The 23,331-nt window shown below is 34.4% G+C and overlaps 1 protein-coding gene across 2 annotated transcripts; it reads right to left on the reverse strand.

The window, feature by feature from the left end:
- Positions 1 to 5,112: 5,112 nt before the first annotated feature.
- LOC121147024 (UDP-glucuronosyltransferase 2B16-like) lies at positions 5,113 to 18,055 on the reverse strand. 2 transcript variants are annotated; one of them, XM_040966692.1, is made up of 6 exons: positions 17,329 to 18,055; positions 15,277 to 15,425; positions 11,950 to 12,081; positions 10,189 to 10,276; positions 9,015 to 9,234; positions 5,113 to 5,392 (listed from the first exon to the last, which is right to left on the reverse strand). In XM_040966692.1, exons 1-6 carry the CDS (start codon positions 18,053 to 18,055, stop codon positions 5,113 to 5,115), a joined length of 1,596 nt encoding a protein of 531 aa, XP_040822626.1. The 2 variants fall into 2 exon arrangements, with proteins under 2 accessions (XP_040822626.1, XP_040822627.1); XM_040966693.1 differs by having other exon boundaries at positions 15,277 to 15,421; positions 17,325 to 18,055.
- Between the last annotated feature and the right edge of the window lie 5,276 nt (positions 18,056 to 23,331).

Genomic DNA, 23,331 nt, shown 5'->3' on the forward strand with positions numbered 1-23,331 from the left:
TGTAACTGGAGCACTTTCTATGATCACTTTTGAATGTGCCTTGCATTGTGGTCTCCCCCAAATGTATCTTCACCTAATTGGTTATTTTGTTCCAGTTTTTATTCGAAGGAAAATGAGGTATGTGTGACTGAAAGTGTAACTTTATTTGCTACGTACCTAACACTTGTCCCTGGGGAATGCCAATGCATTTACATTGTTCTTGCAAAAAAGAAAATGTCTAAGTGTTGTTTGCATAAATGTTTTATTCCTTTTAATATATTAAATCTCAATGACTTTAATTTAATTCAAATACCAATATACTGCGGTTCTCTCATATATATCACTTCCTTCTGTGTTGCTAACACATGGGAAATATTCATTTCTAATTGGCAAGCTATATGTATGTCATGCACCCAGGAACTGAAACACTGTGAGTGCTACAGTCAGAGTCTTTCCCACTAAGCTTGCACAAACAAGCAGAGAAAGTAAAACAAAACAAAAAAATCAAACAAGGAAATGAAGTTAGATTTACTTGAGGAAGAGGTTTTGCAGGTTTGTTCTAGCACCCTCCCTCAGAACAAAAAAAAGAAAAAACAAAACAAAACAGAAGAAATTCTTGGGAATGGAAGACAAAAAAATCCACATGTCAGTGGTTTTAATGTGCCAAATCATAATTTTTCTCATTGTGTCATACAATGTGACTGCTGCTCCTGGAACTGAGAAACAGTATAAAATCTGTAAGATATAAGACCATTATCAAATGATGTGCAAGGTGATCTTCTTAAATAACGAATTCAAATATTTTTAAGGTATTTGTGCTTTTAAAATATATATGAAAGGTTTCATGTATTTCATAGATCTAGTTTTAAGAGGTAGTGATAACCCCCCGCCCCAATCTACTCTCCCCTGTTCAGCCCTCAGTCTCCTCTTCTTCCTGTGCTTTTAACTTTTACAATGACACTGGTGAGCTGTCAAAGCAATGTAATCCTCCATTTGAGGCACCAGACTCCCATATGGGCTCCAGTTCATCTCCTGGCACTTCCATTTCTGATATAGACCATAGCTTACAACCTGGAAGAGAAACACAGATGGCTTAAGACCTTCAGGCCCTGAAATCATTGAAGTCCCAGCAGAAGATCCTGGCACCAGGCTTCAGCTCAACTTAGCTCAAGTCTTTGTTGATATTTGGGGAGTGAACAGTGGAATAAAGAACTCTATCTCTGTTTCTATTTTTCCACTTTTAAAGACTTCTTTTCAAATAAAAAGAAATAAATCTTTAATATACCTTCTTTGGAAGGAATATAGTTTAAAAAATACAATGGCATATGTTCAGTCTATTTTATAATCACAAACTTAATGCTTCACTAAATAAATAAATGAACAAAAAGTTAAGTGGATAAGCCACTCATGCTAAAGACCATTTGCAACAATTATAAATGGTAATGAATTCACAAAGTGACAATTCAATTGATACTTTAACATTTTAATTATTAAAGTGTGAATATTATAATACAATATATTACTCTTATTGTACTTTATATATTAGTTACCACAAATCAGGAAAGGCAAATGACATTTGTCTTTTTGGAAATGGCTTATATCACTAAGCATAATGGTTTCTAATAACATCCTTTTTTTTTAGGTGTAAAAGGCAATATTTCATTCTTTTTGAGACTAAAAATTATTGTGTTTTCTATACATACCACAATTTCTTTATCCAGTTATCAATTGGTGGTCAGTCGTTTCTACATGTTAGCTATTGTGAGTTGAGCTGCTTTAAACAGCAGGTGTGAGCTGCCTAGATTATATGATACATGTATTTTCTGATTTCTGAGGATTCTTCATGCTGTCTTTTGTAATAACTGAAGTAGTTTACATTTCTACCAGAGTCATATGAAGATACTTCTTCTACATGCCTTCACTAGCGTATGTTATTTCTTGAGTTTTGGATGGTAGACATTCCTAAGCGTGGAAAGGTAAGACCTCATTGCAGTTTTACATTAGCATTTTTCCTGATGACTAGTGACCCTGAGTATCTTTCCATGGTGATTCTAACGTGCACAAAACGGTAATGGTGACAAATCACATTAAAAACTTAAATATAAAAACTATATTTTTGTCTCAAAACATGTCGAGGAAATATTTAGTAATATACAATGTACTTCCCTGATAAAAGTTTAAGCACATTTGGATATAGAAGGAATATACCTCAGCACAATCAAGGCAACAGGGGACAAATATGGATGTAACATCATACTGAGTGGATGCAAAGCTGGCAGCTCTGGCCATTACTAATAAAAATCATTCTGGAAGTTTTATCTAGAGCCATTAGACAAGAAAGAAAAATTGAAGAAAAAAAAAGAGAGAGAGAAAGGAGGAAGTCAGTTTATCCCTGCTTACTGATGATATGTCCTATACAGAAGAAACCCAAAGACTCCAGCCAGAGACTGCTGTAACTATGAGAGAGCTTGGCAAAGTTGCAGGATTAAAAAAGAACACACACAAAAATTAATAACCTTCATACACACATAGTATGCCATAGCTGAGAAAGAATTTGTAATATCGGTTCCATTTAAAATAGCTTCAAAAATTTAAATATTTAGGGATAAATTAAACCAAATATATGTGTGCTTTTAAGAAACGTACATATATGTATATACATATATTGTAGTTTTTGCATGATGAAGCTTCTTTTAGATGTTGACATTTATGTGGGTGCTTCAATGTTCATAGAAAAGAAAATTGAAACACGCTTTTGTTTCAGTGCTCAAAAGTTTTGAGATGTATCTTCCAGGTATCTTTTAAAAAGTGAATTAAAATGTATGTAATGTGTAAAATCTATGTAAGAATCTGTTCATCAAAACAAATTTAACTTTGTTTTCTATGAACTTTTCCAATTTTCTTCATACATGTAAATCATGTATATGTGTAGTCATTCTCCTATCATGTCAAATTAGGCTACTCATAATCTTTTGTTTTTTAATTTTTGAATTTTATGGTATAATTTCGCACAGGCTGGGATTCTCCCTGGTAAAAAAATCTCACCCTATGACTGATTTCCCCCAAGTTGTTACAATAATATAGTCATTCACAATGAGTCATAATTCCATTAGTCTGTTATTTAAGTGTGCTCCGACATTGCTGGTACAGACAATTTCAGACAGTCCAGCATCCCGTTGTCTATATATGTCCAACAATTTCATTGGGAGTCCATCTTTGATTTGGAAGCAAGGATGCATGTTGCATTGTATCCCCTTATCTGGATATAGTAGTCTCTATTACGCCATCACTACACATTCCCTCAAATGAGAATAGGACACTCATAATCTTGAACAGCTTTTTCACATACACAAATAGAGAGTAAAAGATGTATTTGTTTTCCAGTAAGCTGAAAAAAATCTCTGTAGTTTATGAGACCTTGAGGAAATTATTTTTCATGGCATAGATCTCTTTTTAAAAATCAAATAAACTTCTGTATTACTTAAATGATTCATTTAATGTTGAACAATAAGATTTTCTCTGCTTTATCTTGATTAAATGTTTTTCCATCCATTTTAAAGTGTCTTTATCCTATTCTGCCATCTTGATTCTCTAAGTCATTATGTCTTGTATAGGCTGATTTTTCTTTGCTGTTTTAAAAGTTTGTGCCACATATTAAATCTATTAATTTTTTGTTTATATTTAAGTGTTTGATAAATTAATCATCTCATCCTCATAACTTCACTAGATAAATTTAGGAAGTTTATGATTGTATTCTTGGAATTATACCAGTGTGGTGTGTAAAATGTATTCTTTTTAATTAATAGAAGACTTAAAAAGCTGAAAAGCAAAATCTCCCAATGTTTGCCATTTATTGTTTTGTAAATATTTTCTTTTTGTTTGAATGGCAGATATACAAAAATGAGAGTAAGTGCAATAGCCAGAGCAAGAGATGCTCTATCAACTTTTTTCTCCCCAAATCTACATGGCCAGATCTGAGCTGATCCAAAGGCATGGGTGCTTCTGGGTCTCCCACATGGGTGCAAGGGCCCACAAACTTGAGCCACTTTCCACAACCGTTCCAGTCTTTAGGAAGAGAGCTGAATCAGAAATGGGGCAGAAGGGAATAGAACTGGTGTCAATATGGGATTCTAGCACTATAGGTGGAGGATTATCCTGTTGAGCTTGTTTTGACCTGTTAAAAATAAAGGCTTCTTTATTTTTAAAATATAATAAAGCAATTATTTTATTTAACATTATAAGCTTAATATTCTGATACATGAATGTATTGTGACATGCTAAGTACAGAACAACAGGACAAGGTAGACTCCATGATATCATATTATAAAGGCATATTTACATATGTCAATAGGTGTCCTACTATTTATTGGGGTAAAGATGCATGCCGTATAACTTCATTACAACCCATTATGCTAATCTCCCTTCTATGGTATGTGTGTACATATACATGTATATATGTGTGTTTCTGTACACATGTACACATGTATGTATATTTACTATGTTGTGTATTAGTTGCCATGTATCAAAAACAACATTATTAAGCATAATGAAGGCTAATTTGGAACATCTTGTGGCAAAATAGAAAAATGCCATTTTTTGTTCTTTTTGCTGGAGTAGTATGGCAGGAGAAAATATATTACATTTGTCTTATCCACTATCTGTTGATAGGTATTGGGATGTTTCCATACCTTAGCTATTGTGAATTTTGCTACAATAGGAAAATGATACTCTCAAATGCTGATTTGTTTTTGTTTGAATATATTCCCAGGAGTAGAATGGCTGAATCATATGGCAGATCTATTTCAGGTGTCTGATGAATTTCCATATTGAATCCCATATTGTTTGTACTTGTTTACATTCCATCAACAGTGGATCTACCTAGTTCCATTGAGTCTCTCAGGTTTTCCAGAACATTATGCATTATTTAGCATTAAAATACAATTTCTTGAGGATATCTGAAATGAGATTTGTGCCTTACTTAATGCTGAGATAACACTAAAATAATAGTAAACCAGAAAGGTCAATATATCTTACTAGGTGCAAGACAGTATTGACTGACATGTATCCTTATTGACTGAATGAAATGGCATGAACTTGTGTTTCATGGCTGTTAAGCTTATGTCAGAAAGAGCTCTAATCTAACTTTTTCTTCTTTTGTCTTTTAACAAATTTTTGATAAACAAGCAAGCAAAACTTTGTGACAAGATATGTGATGACTGTCACACAAGCTAGCAGGAATCCAATTACATCCAGAGAGTGGTACTGGTACCAGGTGAGGTCGTGGGCTGCAACCCGAAGGTGCTTGGCTCCTTTGTGGCGCATGACATGTTCGATCCAGAAGACGGCTCGGTCCAGGGGCTTCATGGGCTGATCATGGTGAATTCTTGATAACTTCATGACATTCTCTTTGTAACTGAAGGAAAATGAATAAATAAGACCTAAGAGAATGGACTAGAGAAGTAGATTTGTGGAATTTGAATTGAAGTCGCAGGACTGTCATAGGGAACTCCAGGTTGAGCTGGGCTTCATTTTAACTAAGGTTATCCACACCACCACCACCAACCCCATTAAATGATGACACTTGCAACCTGGCTGAGAAATCAGCATGCTGCTTGGACAGAATGCTCAAATACCTGATGAGACTGTTCAAGTGTGAGTAGGGAAAATGTTTCACCTGGCTCAGCAACAAGAGTTTTCCAAGTTGGCAATTTTTCATTGCTAAGGAAGTTCTGCATTAGTTCAGTTGTCCCGACCCCTCCCCATCTTGTGGTTTTGTATTTATAAGTCCTGTATACTAGTACTTTGGGGTCAAGAAATTTTTGGTGGCATGAACTGGCTTTCAACCTACAAAAATAAGGACATTCAAATCTTATCAGTGTGTGGCACTCATCTGTGTTGGTTCACTTGGTTACTGCATTACAATGATGTTTTAAAAATTAATACTATTATGTAAATTGGAAAGAAAATTATTTTTTTCAGTGGATATTGCATAGATTTTATTTTATATGATTACTGGATGTGTTCACAACAGCTGGCAGTAAAGAGTATTTCTAATATTCAGACTTAAAATTAACTAATATATAACGTGAAAAAACACATAAACAAAAGTGGAAATATCAAAAATATTTTAGATGAGCAATGCTTGATTGATCCTATAAGCAATGAATTTGCAATGTTTCAGTCAGTGTGAAAATTGAAAGAGGCAAGGTCATAACAAACTTCAGACATATCTGGGCAAAGTTAATAAGGAGTTGAAACCAGCAAGAAAATTTTACTAAATTTAATCATTTTGACTGCATTCACATTTAACATACTAATACATGAATTTCTCAGTTCTTAGATTTTCATAGTCCAATTAACAATTTTTTACTATCACTATTTAATATTTGTTACTTAAATTGTTTACTATTAATACTTTTCTGTTATGATTGTGATTTTAGTGTCTGGGGGGTTTTCAAATCACTGAATGCAGTTACCTTTCTACTTATAGTGGAAATTTTTCACAGACAATTGGATAAGACAAGAGAACGCTCATAGGTACATGACTTATCCAATCTAAAGCACAGCCTGACACCGTAACAACTGCAAATAGTGGGTGTTCCCACTGATTTATTTTTAAAATGCATTGAGGACTTTTTGGTAAGTTTTGGGAATTCGTGGGGAGAGGTTAAAACAAAGAAATCAGACAATATGAAAAAAGTAGTGTAATAGGTGTCAAATCAAACACACAGTTTATCAGCTTATAAAGATTTTATCTTCATTCCTCACCATCATATTTATTAAAATGTAAGATTTTAAAAGACATGTATGCTAGAGAGATTGCTATATATTTAATTAGGAAATGTTAGGAATATTCTTTTGGACAAAATAAACAAACAAAAATCATAGGTGACCAGGCATGGTGGCTGGTTGTATTTTCATTTTGTAGAGGGGCCAAGGTTGTGAACACACAAGCAGGTGGGAATATGATTTTCCTCTACTGAACACAGAGTTGTACCAAGCCTAACTTGAGTGCCACTTTGAACTCCTTTCCTACTCTCCCTCACAGGCCACGAAACAGAAAAAAAAAGAATAAATGGAAAAATCTTCCGTGTACTAGATTGAAGGATTAATAGCATCAAATGATTGATGTTAGCTAAGCAATTTATGTATTCGATTTGTTATTCCAATCAAAAGAACAAGGCTTTTAGACATAGAAAAGGTAATCCTAAAATTCATTTGGAATCAGAGACTCCAAACAACTAAAGCTATTTTCAAAAATAAAAGTAAAAATAGAGATGCTTACTACCATATTTCATGATGTGAAACAATGGAAAAAATTATTCCTGGAAGAAAGGAGAGGTTTTTTTTTTTTTTTTTTTTCAAAAAAATGACGTTGGAAATACTGGATATTTGCATACAGAAAAAAAAAAAGAGAAACTTTAAACTTTATTAAAAAACAACACATACCAGATGAAGAAACTAAACCTGTTACAGAAGGCTATTAAATTACTAGAGGAGAATGTGGACAAACAGTACTAGACATCGTATTCAAAGACTTCTTGGCTAAGACAGCAGAAGCACAGTAAATAAAAGCCAAACTTGACGAGGGGATTTCATCAAGTTAAGAAACATTTACACAGCAAGTAAAACAGTCAACAATTTTAAGAGGAAGCTAAGAATGTAACAAAATATTTATAAACTACATCTGTGAATAAAGATAACTATGCGGAATATATAAGTTGTCCACAAAATTCAACAACAATAAAAAAAAATTCCAGTCACTGAATGGGCTAAGGACATGAACGGGCATTTACCAATAATTAACAGACATATGAATAGTTGCTTAGGGACATTAATATGCAGAGAAGTCCGAATACAAACAACAGGTGGTTTCATGTCACCCCAGCTACAATGGCTATCACCCCAAAATCATAAAACAACAAATGATGGTAGAATCTGAGGAAAAAATGTTGCATAGATACACAGTTGGTGGGAGTATTAAGTTGTACAATCATTAAGGAATACACAGATTTCTAAGAAATCTGAAAATTGATCTACCTTAGAATTCATTCATTATACTCCTTGGGATTTACTTAAAGACAGTGGATTTAGTATATGAAGTAATTATCTGTACCCTCAAGTTTATAATATCTCACTTAACAGTAGCTGTATGGAATAAACCCAGATAGAGAAAATGTGATAGATATACACCATCAAATGTTACTCAGTCATAAGAAGAATATCCAGTCTTTTAAAACAAAATGGATAAAACTGAAAAAAAATTGCATAGAAAATATTCCAATTCCAAAAGACAAATATCGTGCTTTCTGATTTGTTAGCTAACACAAAATTACAAAAAGTAATAAATATGAAAGAAATGTACATCTTGAGGTTCCTTATTGCTGATAGCTCTCATCTGTGCTCCTGAGAAGCAGTAATAGTTCTACTTTATACTTGTTGAATTTCATATTTAGTGGAGTTTTGCATCCACTAAATTAAAAGTATCTCATTGAAAAAATGTTTTAAAGTTAGAAAAGAGAAAGATGTTTGATAAATGATGTTATAAAATACATGAAACACTTCATAAATGAGTATATTAATAAATAAGTAAATTTAAAATATAAAAATAAAAGTAATTAAAATAAGTTTGACTTCCAACTATTTTAAAACCCAAGGCTCACTATGTAATTATTAATGACCTATTTATAATCAAACTGTTTCACTTCCATTTAAGTTATTATATAAAAATAGAGGAAATGCACAGCAACATTTTGGCATCAAGAATTTAATTCTAATGGCTTAAATTATCTTAACATTTTATTGAATAATTTAATATGCATTTATCATTACAACTTGATTGTTTAATCAGAATATCCAACTTATCTTTCTCAAGTATATTAGTTATTTATTTTCATAATGATTCCAAATCAATGTTGATTGTTTTCAAGTATTGGCTCAAGCTGTTGTCAACATGAGATAAATTTTTAGACTAACTTATAGCTCAAATAAAGTTTATCTATAAATTCTTTACATTTAAAAAAAGTAATACTCACAAAGGATCATGAATGACTTTCCTCAAGGCATTAAGCAAATTTGTGCTTGACATGGTTTTCCACTCCAGTCTCACAGCTGCTCCCTTGGTCTTCATGTAGGCAATGTTATCATGTTGCTCTGCAAACAAAGGGATGCCCACCATAGGAATGCCATGGTAGATCGCCTCATAGATGCCATTGGCTCCACCGTGAGTGACAAAAAGTTTTGTTTTGGGATGACCTGGAATAAAGGGATTTCAGGAAAATAAGTAATGGTAAAACTTGAATGAACAATTGATTCACTAAAATGATCTTACTCTTTAGGAAACAGATCAACAGTGATGGAATTTATTTGATTGCTTTGAATTCTAGAGGAAAAGACATAAAAATCCACTGGATATGTAAGGGGATGTGTGGAATTATTTTATGGGTCTTGTATTTGAACATTGAATTATTGTAATTCAAATGATCATGAAAAATGACAAATTTTAAACAAAAAGGAAAGATTTACTATTCCCCACCTCTAATACATCAAGTGCATATTACAATGTTTTTATGTAAAGCTACATTGCATTCAATAAGGTGACTAAGAGAAAAAGGAGTCATAGACAAGACAGGAAATGATTATTTTTAATTTATTAATCTGCAATACAGGTAGAAAAATGGAGACATAGTATCCATCCAATGACCAAGTACCTCAGAGATTGCAACAACTGCAGCTGGGCAGGGCAAACCCATGCACCAAGAAATCAGACCAAGTCTCTAATGTGTTGGAGAGAAACTGTATAATTCATATCATGGCCTTCCACTTTTTCTGGCATGTTTCAATAGACTGGGGTCATCAGAAGCAGAAACAGCTAGAGCTCAGGTACTACCTCATAAGTTATAGGTGTGTAACATAATATTTTCTCTGCAATACCAAATATTCTACCACCAGCAGCCTATTGAGAAACGTCTGTATGAGATAGCATCACTTAAAATAAGGATACGGGACAGGAAGAATTTGAATGTAAACAATAAATGACCAACTGCTTTGGCTCATTTTATTTTCCTTTGGATTATAAAGGAAGAGCAAAGAGATTTGGTTTGATTCTTCAGTTTTATGTAGTTAAATGTCACTTGGTGTTCAGTTGAGCTGCTCTTGTTTTGACTGGCTGTTTCTTGTGCTTTCAGTGTCTATTTCCCCAAGCCTTACCCAAAAGATCATTCTGGGGAATCCACTTATAGACGCGAGTATTGGACCCTAAGGATGCTGGTTTCTTGCCTTCAAATCTCCAAACAACCTGTATGGTAATGAAAATATCTATGTCATGAGTTGGATTTCCACCTGCAACATGTTACACTTCTAGTAAGGTGAGAGATTATCTACCTAGATGCTTTCCATAGGAAAGATAAGTAAAGGAGGACAAGAGAAATTTAAAGATTAGAACTTGTAAAAGATTGAGTTAAGTAGAATACCAATATGTCATGCATAGTTTTAGACTCCAAGAAGCATGAAACATAGTCATGTTCAGCATACAGTGCCCAAATGAACTGAAATCATGAATCACATGTAGAATTATTTGTTATGAAATTGTTCTGTGCACATAATTCTGGCATAAAATGAATTAACATTTACTCAGTGATATGTACTTTTACTTACACTAATATTATATTTGATCTCATCTTCCCAGTTTATTGTGAACCATTTTCTAGGCAATGATTTGAAGTGAAAGGATAATTATGGCCAATATTTCATAACATTTTACCATAATAAATTATATTTTAATTCATAGAAGAATAACCAATTCATCAAGGTATGTGTTACAATTAAGATAATACTGCTTAGAACTGTATGTTGCTTACTTTACATTATTAATGACCAAATATTAATTCCAGGAAATGGCTTAATGATTTAAAAAAAATTTTTTGTTCTTGTTGACTTCGTTTATTTTAATTTGAACTGAAGTTTGAAGGAGAGAAAAAGAGAGATAGAGAGAGTCAGATAGAAAGAGAGAGTGAGATAGAGAAAGAGAGAGAGAAAGGGAAATTTATTCTAAGCAACTGTTTCATGTCCTATGCATGCAATAGCTGGGATTTGGTTAGACTGAACCAGAATGTCCATGTGACTTGGCTACACGAACAGCAATAAGAGTCCTTTACAGAGCTACCACCTGCTGATGGTTTAAAGCAGGAAGCTGGCGATTTTGAAACATGTAAAGATAGCTGTACAATATAATGGTGGTTTTTCTGCCTTTACCTACACCTAACACTTCATCATACATTTAAATAGTAGAAAGCTAATCTTGTAGCCTAATAAAAGATTATATTACTGTGATTAATTTGTGGAATAATATTGGGAGGGAAAAATGGATAAACGGAGGGGAAAGCCAGAATCCCTCTAGCTACAAAAATATAGCATAATAAACAACATATTGAAACAACCAAACAAATAATGCAGGGAGCTGGAGCAGAAGCAAATGAAGGACCTCACCACAAGCTCTGTGATAGGAGATGAATAAATGCTCAGCAAAGGTTTAACGTGTTTCACCACATCATCTGCCCTCATGTCACATTTTGCCCTCAAGTCACAGAGTATTACCATTATCACTAGAACTTGAAGATTCTTTAAATGTGAAAAAGAAGAGCCAGCTTGTGATAATATGGTGACTGAAGTCATATAATTAAACTCAGGCTTATATTTAAGCCTATTAAATATATTTCCTCCTGGTCAAATGCGCATTCCAAAGTTATTTACAGCTAAACACATATACATGCACACCCATGCAAAAACACCAAAAATTCTGTGTTATTTTTGCACCTGTTGAAGAAACTTGCTTTTAAACTAATATTTTAGATAAATTCCAGTTTTCATTATCAGTTTAGCTTTCACTGGGAAAGTTTCTTTCATTAACCCCTTTAGTGAGTTGAACAGAGTCATTAAGTAGTCAGTTAACATGAGGGCACCTTTTCTGACCTTTTGTGGAAGCTGGGCAAGGGCTGATGCAATCACATTGGCCCTCTCTTCTGTCAGGTTACTGACCATTGAACCCAAAGAAAACACCACAACTCCCTCTTCTCCAGAGCTCTGCACAAAGTCTTCCATCTCCTGTAAAGAGAGCAAACACTAATTAAAACACTGATGAAAGCAACCAAGGAGAGAAAGTGTTATTTTCTGAAGAATTGTTGTAGTAGCAGCTGTTGTATAACTGACATCTGATGAAATTTCTATCTTGTCCATTTCTAAACACACAGCTGTTCACGTTAACTACGGTCACAGTGCTGTGTGACCAATGTCCCAGATTTCTTTTACTTGTAAAATGGAAACTTGATGATTTCTTTACACTTTAAGTTAAATAAGCAGAAAACTGTTCTCCTAATTTATATTCTTTTCACCTTCTACAAATAAAATATGATCTTGTGATCAATGTTTCTCTATATATTTCCATTGAAACTTAGTTGACTTCATGTCATTATCAGGTCCTTGATAAAACTATTATAACGATGTGATGTACATGTGTATGTTATTCAATTTGTCCTTCGATGACATTTGTTTCAAGTACTTGCTAGAAACTTTGTTGTGGTGTATCTTCATTAATTTCTCTGTGTAGGTTCACTCTAATGCTTCAAATATCCAAAAACGTTTAGTCATTTTAAAATACTTTGATGTAATATATTTCTTATTTCTCTTTTTATACAGAACAAGATTTATCTGGGAATTAGATATTCAATAGAAAAGCAAATTCCTTAAGATAAGAAAAATATATAATATCAAACAAGAAAAACATGACAATCTGATTTGCATTAAAATCCTGCCTATGCAATGTAATGACATCAGGAATTACCACTAATTATCATTACCAGGGTTTTGGGCTTCTTTTTCTTTTTCTATTTTCCCTTACCACAAATACTGTCCCATTCCTTATGCGCAAATAAGTAAATCATTAAGGATACAGATACACTGTATAAACGTTTCCAAGATTGCTTCAGCCTGTGCACCTCTGAATTTCACAACATAAAGCTCAAACTATTTTTGTTCAAAACAGATACTTTATTTTATATAAGCTTTGTGATCCCGTAATATAAAAGAGTTCTCTTCAGGGTTGATGTAATTAAGCAATTAAGAATATTTACTTTCTACCTTCTAGTGATATTAATAGGTTGATATGAATTTAAAGTAGATTAAATCCTCATATTAGTAAAGAATGTCACAATACATGCTGACAGGACTCAATTTCAAAGACAAATTAAAAATTATTTGGGCATGGTGTGGCTAAAATCCTTGTCTTGCATGTGCGAGGAACCCCTAAAGGCACTAATTTATGTCTCAGGTGCAACACTTCTGATGCAGCTTCCTTCCTGTGGCCTGGGAAAGCAGTAGAGGATAGCCCATGTCCTCGGGACCTTGCACTCATATGGGAGACCCAGCAGGAGCTCCTGGCTCCTGGCTTTGGATTGGCCTAACCCCAGACGTGTGTCCCCTTTGGGAGTGAATCAGCCGACAGAAGATGTTTTTCTGTCTCATTATTTTTATATTTTGCCTTTCCAGTAAAATAAATGTTATGTTTTTTTAACAAGTAGTGGAAATGGTTAAGTCTTAATTTCAAATTCAGCAGATTTTTCTACAACCGGAAGTAGATTCCCCTCTAGCTTTTTGTTTTGTTTTGTTTTAACTGAGATGTCCTCTAGCCTTGAGATAGGGCACAAAGACTCCTTTCGGGTAAGGTAACACATTCATTTTAAGCTCCACATAAGACTCTGGGATATTCAAGGGAATGCTATAACGCTGTGGTGAAAGCAAGTCAGTTTGAGATTTGAACGTAACTAGCTTTGGGCCACCCGTTAATGCCGTTGAGGAACACTTTTCCTGTGGAGCTAGAAGTGCAGTGCAGAGCTTCAGTGCTTAGAATCAAACTTCAGCCTTTGTCTTGTTCATCTGAATGCCAAAATCACACATTTACATGAGTACACGTTATTTATCTTTCTATTTTCTTTGCTTGAGAAAATAATTTTCTTCTGCTGGAAAATCAGTGCTATTGCATTCATTTATGTCCAAAGTGTCAGCTATAGTAGGGTGATTAATTCAACAAGCAATAGCAACAAAACAGTAACAGTCACAATAACCATCATTAATTCTCAGTTACTGACATAGTGCCTGAATTTCGTTTTAATCTGACATATAAAAACATTTACAAGATAGTACATATTATTTTGATACACATATACATTATGCAAATTTATAACTTGGGTAAACATATCTATTTCATCAACTATTTATTGTATTTCTTTAGGGGAAAACCCTTATTTTCTTCTAACTTTTCATTAGAGAAATACGTAGTGTATTACGTTGTCTATATTGATAGTAGTATGAAATAGAGCAAAAGCTATTTATCTGTATCTAACAAAATGTTAGTTCTTGGTTATCATCTTTCCCCACTGCTCGTGTCCCACTGTTCTTTCTAGCCTCTCACAACCACTATGTTATTTACAACTTCTATGACAAACTTTGTTTGAATATGCATGAGAGTAAAGTCATACAATACTTCTATTTCTGTGTCTGATTTATTCCTTCATGTAACACCATCCATTTTAATCAACACAGTGGCAAATCCTACGATTTTATTCTTTTTTATAGCAAGGACTTAGACCACATACATACACTGCATTTTCTTCATTCTTTCAACAATGCACGGGCAAATACTGTTGTGACTATTTCTTGACTATTATTAGTCATGCACTAATTAACATGGAATTTAACAATATTTGGCAGACAGGTTAGATTACTTCTAGATTGAGGATCATTTTAAGTGTTTTTTTTCTGTGTTTATCATTTTTCCATATGACACAGTATGGGGATATACTATTATTATAAGTTCAGAAGCAATCAATATTCAATGCAATTAACAATGGTAGTGATTTCTGCAAACATATGCTGGTGTATAAATGTAGATAAAGATTTCAAAAAGTTTATGGAAATGGGAATTATCTAATGCAAATATTGTTGTACTGTGTAAAGTTTTGTCATATGAGTTTCTGACTGGTAGAATGTTCATGAAACTTCTTATACATGTCCATTTCTGTAATTCAGATGTCTAATTGAAGAACAGAGAATCATTTCTGCTGACAATTTCAAAAAGAAAGAGTGAGAAATAGAGAAAAAAGAAAGTGAAAAACAAAGAGAGAAAAGAGAGAAAGAAAAGAAAGAAAGAAGGAAAGAAAGAGAAGAGAAAGGAAGAAAGAAAAAGAAGAGAAAGAAGAAAGGAATGAGGAAAGAAATATAAAGAGGAAGCCATAACATACTTACTTTGGGCAGTGTTTTAGCAGGTTTGCAGTGGAGCCCTCCAACAAAATGAAAATTTGGCAGTAATGGGCGAGGAAACTCCAAATCCCAGTAACTTCGAATGAGCCATATTTCAGCTTTCCCCATCAACTCAGAGAATCTAACAGATCTTCCTGAATGGAGAAAAAATAAGGAATATGTCCAGCAGTGAGAGATTGGTTATACAAAATTTACCATGAATCTCTACTGAATGAAACTGTGAAGGACATACAAAGTGCTTTCAATGATTATATATACATATGTATAATTATATATGCATTATATATAATATATATTATGATAAAAAATATATATATTTTGTGTTGTATATATTGACACATATATTATATATTTGTATATAATACTCTTCACATATTAGACATACTCAAAGGAAAATCTAAAATTGAAATAGTAGAGTTATAGCCCTTGTTAGTAAAGTTGACCACTATAGGACTGAAAATGATTTTTTTTACCTCTTAGAGATACATGTGTAGTGTTTTTAAAAGGAAGAACTATTTTAGCTGTTTAAGCATGAATTTTTAAAGCAATTCTGAATGCAGCTTTCCTAGGGGTACTCAGTCTTGGTTTCACATTTTAGGACAGAGATCCCTGAAGCTAGGTTTTCTCAATGACTGTAATTTTCTTTTAATTCGATTTCTTTTATCTACTATTTTGTTTCACTTAGTCAGCTTAATAGTATTTATTTAGATGGAAATTTACATAGAAATGCTGAAAATGTCACTCGGAGATGTTTTGAAATATTAGAAATGGGGATTTTTGTTCAACTCCACTTTTCAAGTAAAGGCAGTTTGGAAAGGCAGATTTCTAGAAAGAAGGAGGGACAGACAGAAAGACCTTCCATCTAATGCTTTACCCCCCCAGATAGCTGCAATGCCTAGACTTCAGATGATCAGAGCTAGGAACCAAGAGCATTTTCTTGGTCTCTCATGCAAGTGCAGGGTCCCAAGGCTTTGGGCCATCTTCTACTACTTTTCCAGGTCATAGACAGGGAGCTAGGTGCGAAGAGGAACAGACAGGATATGGACCCAAGCTTTATGGGATGCTGGTGCTGCAAGGTTGAGCACTGCAAGTAAAGCCATTGTGCCAATGCCTCAACTTTACTTTTAAAACAGAAATTCAATTCGTCTATATCTGTATCTATACAGAATTTTAGGCTCTACACAGATAATTTTCAAGAGCTAAGTGGGTAGAATTGTAAACTATAATTTCCAGGCTTTCTTCATGGAGAAAAAAGAACACTGTTTCCCCAAAAGCTAAATGGATCTTTCAGATAATACGTAAATGTATTTTAAATTTAAATGAACAAATTTGTAAAAGGAAAAATTAATTCATGAAATCTCATAGATGTCTTAGAAATGACTCTCAAATCAAGCCACATATCTTCATTCATGAACATATTAGAGAAGTGTTCTCTGACTTTTTCTATAACATAAACCTGAATAATATAATGGACACAGATTAGATTATTGAAACCCTAGTGCTTTATGTACAGCTGTGTGACTTCTAAGTGATGGGACACTGGCTTTTAACTGTCCTGGTGATCTAAGTCTTTCCAGAGTATTTTAGAAAGGTCTTTTGGCTGGCATGGTGGTATAGCTGGTTAAATCTCTACCTACCAGTGCTGGCATTCTGTATGATTGCCAGTTTGTGCCCAGGCTATTCCACACCTGATCCAACTCTCAGATTGTAGCTTGGAAAATAGGCAGACAAAGGACCTGTTTTCAGTTTTCTCCACCCATATGGAGGCCAGGAAGAAGGCTCTGACTTCTGGCTTCAGACCAGATCAGCTTACTTAGGGATATTTTGGCAATTTGGGGAGTGAACCTATGAATGGAAGACTTCTTTTTCTCTTTTCTCTGTAAAAAATATGTCTTTCAAAAATATTGGATCTTTTTTTAAAGCAGTGTTCTTACATACTTGTAAAAACTAAGTTCTCCAATTGCACATTTCTACAAACTATGTAAAAAGTCACAGGAATATTAAGAATTTATACAAGCAATTAAAAACACAACTTACCTAATACTTCACTACAAAACTGGTCCCAACTCTTCTCATTAAATGTTTGGAACCAAAAGTCAAAATAAAGCATGAACAGCATATTTTTTACCCTCTCAGTGAATGTCATTTGACTGCTTAAATCTGACATAATAACAGGCACATAGGATGGAGGAAATGTAAGACCTCCACTATGCCTTTCATACGTGTAGCCAGGAGTGAAGCGTACACTGTACATGAGGGGGATGTGCAGTAGCTCAGCCAGCAGCTCGCCACAGGGAGCAATTGGATCTGCAAGAAGAGCATCAAACCTTGATTCCTGGAGCTTTGCTATGATTTTCTTATTCAAAACTAGTTGTCTGCAGACATGTTCATGATTATCAGAAAATTTTGAAAAAATTGTTTGTATTACTGGGAAATATTCCCAATAATCATCTCTTGACACATCATATAGCAAGGTATTGATCAATTTCATGAAAAAAGCTTCCATTTCATCTTTAGTGAAAGTTGTAGGAAAAGTTTCAAATGCAATTCCTGACTCATTGCTGGGTTCAATTAAAACAGAAGCTGACGATCTCAGAACGGTTACTGCATGACCTCGCTGGACAAGTGCATTCAAGATTATCTTCATATTCATCCAATGACTGTACTCCATGGACCACACCAGCACCTTTCCACAATTCACAGGACTGAAGTGAAAACTCAGCTGTAACAGCAAAAGAAGAGCTGAAACACATTTCCCAGGCATTCTGCTGAAATGGATTGCTTCCTCTTCACTTGCTGTCCATTTCTTTGGCTCCTCATGTTTATACCAAAGGAATCTTAACAAATAGTTAAAATATAACTTGCATTGATTAAATACATGATATGAACAGTCCAAGCATGTGCACCAGGAATGAGTTGGAAATGCTGAAATTTGTGAGTTATTTTATTGTCTCATTTATGCTGATGTAATTGAATCAGTCCTACGTTGGTGACCGGCACGTGTAAGCCATTTATGTTATCTGAGACACATTAAAACAATGCCCAAAGCAGTAGCAAATGAAGTGATTTCAATCTGCAATCTCCCAGAGAGAGAAATAGAGTTAAAAGAACTGTGCAGTTCATCTTCGTTTTTAACCAATGTGATTCAAATGGATTTTCTGTAGAATATCTATTTAAAAGATTCATTCATTTTTATTGAAAAGTTTAATTTACATAGAAAGCAAGAGTAAGCATCCATCTACTTATTCACTCCTCAAGTGGCCGTAATGGCTGGAGGAGAGCTGATCTGATGCCATAAGCCAGAGATTCTTCCAGATTTCCCATGTGGGTACAGGTTCCCAAGGCTTTGGACCATCCTCTGCTGCTTTCTCAGGCCACAAACAGAAAGCTGGATGGGCAGCGGTGCAACTGGAACATGAACTGATGTACAGATGGAATGCTGGTGCCTACAGGTATAGGATTAGCTGCTGATTCATCACTCCATCCCATTGTAGAATTCTCTAATTTTTAAAAATATTTTTATTGCATTTCATTTTATATCAACATTTCATAGGCTCTGATGTTCCCCCATCCCCTCTCCGTTTCCTTCCCCCATGGTGGATTGTTCCGCCTTATTGCAGTATTACAGTTCAAATCCAGTCTTGTTTCTTTCATTGCAAGCATGTGCCATGCGTAGAGTCCAGTATCTTATTGCCCAGCTGAATTCAACAGTTTCTGGTGGAGACCAACCCTGGTCTGAAGACATAGCTGGCAGAATATCATTCCGACCAATTAAAAGCCATAACATAACATCAACAACAGTTTCCAACATTATGGGGTTAATTAATATTGTATTGAGTGACTGATATGTTAAACAATGCAAGTTCTTAACCACATCCTGTGACTACTTCATTAACATTTCAATTATAGTTGTACACAACTGGCTTCTATCTACCTTAAATTGGCTATAGGATACAATTCAGCTGTCTCATGACTATTCTTATTTTAGTATTTAGCAGTTTATTGTGTTGAAGCATAATTTTTACTGAACTTGGCAGATTTTAGGATAGTCTAAACTAGCATATTCCTTTAGTAAGGCATGTGACACCCGTTGAGGCATAGAACACTGTTTGGAGAGGTGTGCAGAGAAATCCTCCAACCCTAGTTAGGAGTTTATTTTTGTGTCCTACCTAGTAAGGTATGTGTGAGTCCCAACTGATCGTTTCCTGTCTAGTTCTAAGCTTTCCTTGTTGTTCTCTGTCTATTCTAATTTTTTTGTTGTTGTTTGTTTTCTTTTGTTTTTTGTTTTTTGGGGGAGCTCCAAGGCGACCCTGTTGGTCATTGCAAGAGAGGGTGGGGATCCAGTATTGGAACTAAGTAAGGACCAGAGAAAGCTCCTCTCCCTGGTCTTAGAGGGAGTTTATTGTTCTTCTGTTTCTGTAGACTGCTCAGGAATCCTGGCTGTTGTTCCAGTGACATTGGGCTCTGCAAGGAGGGATTTGGACTTCTTCTGTCCCACGTGGAAGATTTAAGTGGGGAGTGCATGACCTCAGAGTACTTAGCCTCCGAAGGCATTCCAATTCGCCATGGTCTCCTTGACAGTTGGGATGTAGTCCTTGGTGCCCATACTGATAGTCCTTGGTGAGGATCCAGGAGTCTCCAGGGTTGGGAGACTGTCCACCTGCTGTCAACCTGAAAAATGGTACCTGTAAAATGTAGCATTATTTCAACCTCTAATAACCTGTATCTTATGCACCACAACATATTGTGATGTAATCAATGAACCACCAATGAATGTGAGGCAGACTGCTTATGATTTACATCAAAGAACTGTAAACCTAATATGCTTTTTTTAAAAAGATTTATTTATTTGGAAAATAACTATTGTGTCACACCTGATTAGGGATAATACTGGATGAAAAAAAAAAGGCTACTCTTTTTGCCACACTTCTCTGGAATTTGCTTTTGCAACACAAAGCAGGGCTACTAGGACAATGATAGCACTCTCTATCTAGTGTATGAGTAACTTGGTGTGTGACTATTACCATAACCTTGAACCTGTACTATGGGGAGAAAAAATAGCCTAATGGTCTAGGCTGTTGTTGTCTGTGTTGAACTTCTGTGACCCTGGACTATGAAGCTATGAAAGAAAGCAGATAAAATATTAAAACCCACTTGTCTTGTTTTTGTTTTTAGTTAAGTCATGAATAATTATCTCTATCCCCTATTCCTCTCTTAGCAATATGTCCTAAAAAAAATTTCCAGAAGCTAGTATCATGTTATTGAACAAATTTCAGTAGTTATTCTTGGTTTACCATAGATCTGATCCATGAAAGTAGTGGTTTCCCTTCTCAAACTGTTATGCATAGATAAAAAGTGTGTAAATTTAGATTTTATTTATTTTATTTTTTTAAAAAAGGTTTATTTTATTTTTATTGGAAAGGCAAATGTACAGAGAGGAGAGACAGAGAGGAAGATCTTCCGTCCGATGATTCATTCCCCAGGCAGCTGCAACGGCTAGAGCTGAGCCAATCCGAAGCCAGGAGCCTCTTCCTGGTCTCCCACGCGGGTGCAGGGTCCCAAAGCTTTGGTCCGTCCTCCACTGCTTTCCCAGGCCACAGGCAGGGAGCTGGAAGGGAAGCAAGGCTGCTGGGATTAGAACTGGCTCCCATATGGGATCCCAGAGCATGCAAGGCGAGGACCTTAACCACTGTGCCATCACGCCGCCCCCATAGATTTTAAATAGTGTTAAAATTCTTTATTAATGCTCCAATAAATTGTTCCATAAATTTTTAAGCTAAGAAATATGTATCTTAAAATTCAGTCCCAAGTATATCTAGGTTTGTGATAGACTTCTGGTCAGTTCATAATGTTCTGATTAAAACTACTAATGTAATATAATATCTTAGGCCATGCTATCTATAATTTGATTAATTATTTTTATTTTGCATCACTATACACAGACTTAAACTGCCTGTACTTATTAATTCTATACATTATAGAATTCTGATGAAAGAATCATTTAAAATGCATGCAGTCATCTCTGGGTCTGATTGCTGTTTGGATATAATTATGAATGATATGTACAGTGATATGTACAGTGCCCTAGAGAGGAATAACTAAATATTATTGATTTCTGTTTCTCACTTTAAACTACTTATAGCTATGCGAGTTGAAGCTTGCTTTTAATAAAATTATTTGGTCTAATGTTGAGTACATTGGTTATAGGAAAATAGAAATACATATAAGCAAAATAAGAGAATATTTGCTCTGCTTAAGCACTGGGAAACTGGCTGTCATTTATGAAATGTTTGTGAATCAATACATGTGCCTATAATAATAATTAACATGATTATAACCTTAGTAACATTTTAAAGCATGATGCTGAATTTTTAAATGTGCAATCAATGGGAGTGGTGTGGTAGGTTACTGGCTAAATTCTCACCCTGCATGGGCCAAATTCCCATATTTGCACCAAATCATGTCCCTGCTGCTCCACTTCGCATTCAGTTGCCTGCTTGTTGCCTGGGAGAAAGAAACATGTAACACACTGGGAAGATGGCCTTTTTAGTACTTCTGAAAGAAAAAAAATTGATTTGGTTTTGAATTGTTTTCTGTCACTGCACATACTTTTTTTTGGTGAGAACATTTAACATGCATTCTTACTAAATTTGAACATGCCTGTTTATTAATTATAGTCAGCATTCTAGTCAATAGATTCCTAAAACTTACTGTTTTTATCCATTTGAAACTTTGTATGTTTTGACTGCTCTGTCTCCATCCTATTCCGGGTCCACAACTTGGACTTACTCATGTTCTAAATTACTATACTAATTCTAGTTATTGCTAACAATCTATTCCAATTATCTATTGGCTGCAAATGAGTACATTTTATATGATTTCTCCTAATTTGGTGATATAGTATAGCTAAATGAACATGTCACTGCAGATTTACAAAAAATCTTGTACAATTGGTATATTGAATTTGTTCCTATTGATTCTTTAATCTGGGTTGAGCACATTTTTTAATTTTTTAAATTATTTTCCATGATACAACTGTCAAGGACAGCCCAAAGCCTTGGGACCCTGCACCTGCACATGGGAGACCTAGCAAGTTTACTCAACACATCTACAAAATGTGATTCTTTTGTTTTCATACAATAGTTGAAAAAATTGCATAATTTTAGATAGAGCACAATTTGTGTCTGTTCAGCATATTTAAATTAAAATTATTTCAATTTAATATATTTCCATTTAATATAATTTTCCTGCAACACAAAAAGCTAACCATCATGCCAGGAGGCCAAATCAAGTTACAGCCTACTTTCTACCAGAATAAATCTCCAAACTATTTGGAGACCTCACTTCCAGTTAGAATGCTTTCTCCAGTATAGAATTTAAAATTATAGAAAACATTGAGCTTCAATCACACGTACAACTGATTTTTCTACCCAATAATCAAACTAATGTCAATTTATATTTTTTATAATCTGAGTATCCTAGGCATTCAAATGACTTTGAATTTTCAGTCTGAAAAGGTATGCCAAGGAATGTAGACATCTTATTTTAAAAGGAAATAAATCTATTGTGTAGAACTTTGAGGGATGAGTATAAACATCTTGAGCCCATCTTTCTTTTAAACCAAAAAGGAACTTTTCTCTCTTTACATTTTATGTCAATTTTATAAAACGTTGTTGTGCATTTAAGTAACAACAAAATAAAGTTTACTCAACACTTCTACAAAATGTGATTATTTTTGTTTTGATAAAATAGTTGAAAATGTATAATTTTGGTTAGAGCACAGTCTGAGCCTATCCAACATTTTTAAACAAAAACTATTTTCATTTAATATAATTTTCTACAACACAGAAAGGTAAACATCATGCCAGGAAGCCAAATTAAGGGACAGCCTACTTTCTACCGCCACTGATTTGCAGTTGTTTTTGAAAGCTAACTCTAGCCAACATGCTGATTGGTATTTTAAGAAAACATGACCCAATGCAAAATGCACTTTGTTCACCCTACCTTGCCCAACCACTTGCAACAATTTTCCATTTATCT

The sequence above is a fragment of the Ochotona curzoniae genome, unplaced genomic scaffold (assembly GCF_017591425.1).
Source record: "Ochotona curzoniae isolate NIBS_2020 unplaced genomic scaffold, NIBS_Ocur_1.0 scaffold_4506, whole genome shotgun sequence".
Taxonomy (NCBI): Eukaryota; Metazoa; Chordata; class Mammalia; order Lagomorpha; family Ochotonidae; genus Ochotona; species Ochotona curzoniae.

Bases quoted from the DNA above. Each gene is read 5' to 3' on its own strand.
- LOC121147024 (XM_040966692.1), bottom strand. From the start codon at position 18,055: ATGCCTGGGAAATGTGTTTCAGCTCTTCTTTTGCTGTTACAGCTGAGT. The intron at 10,277-11,949 runs GTCAGAAAAGGT...ATTACCATACAG, and splicing joins TTGCCCAGCTTCCACAAAAG to GTTGTTTGGAGATTTGAAGG. The intron at 9,235-10,188 runs GTAAGGCTTGGG...CCTTTATTCCAG, and splicing joins TCCCCAGAATGATCTTTTGG to GTCATCCCAAAACAAAACTT.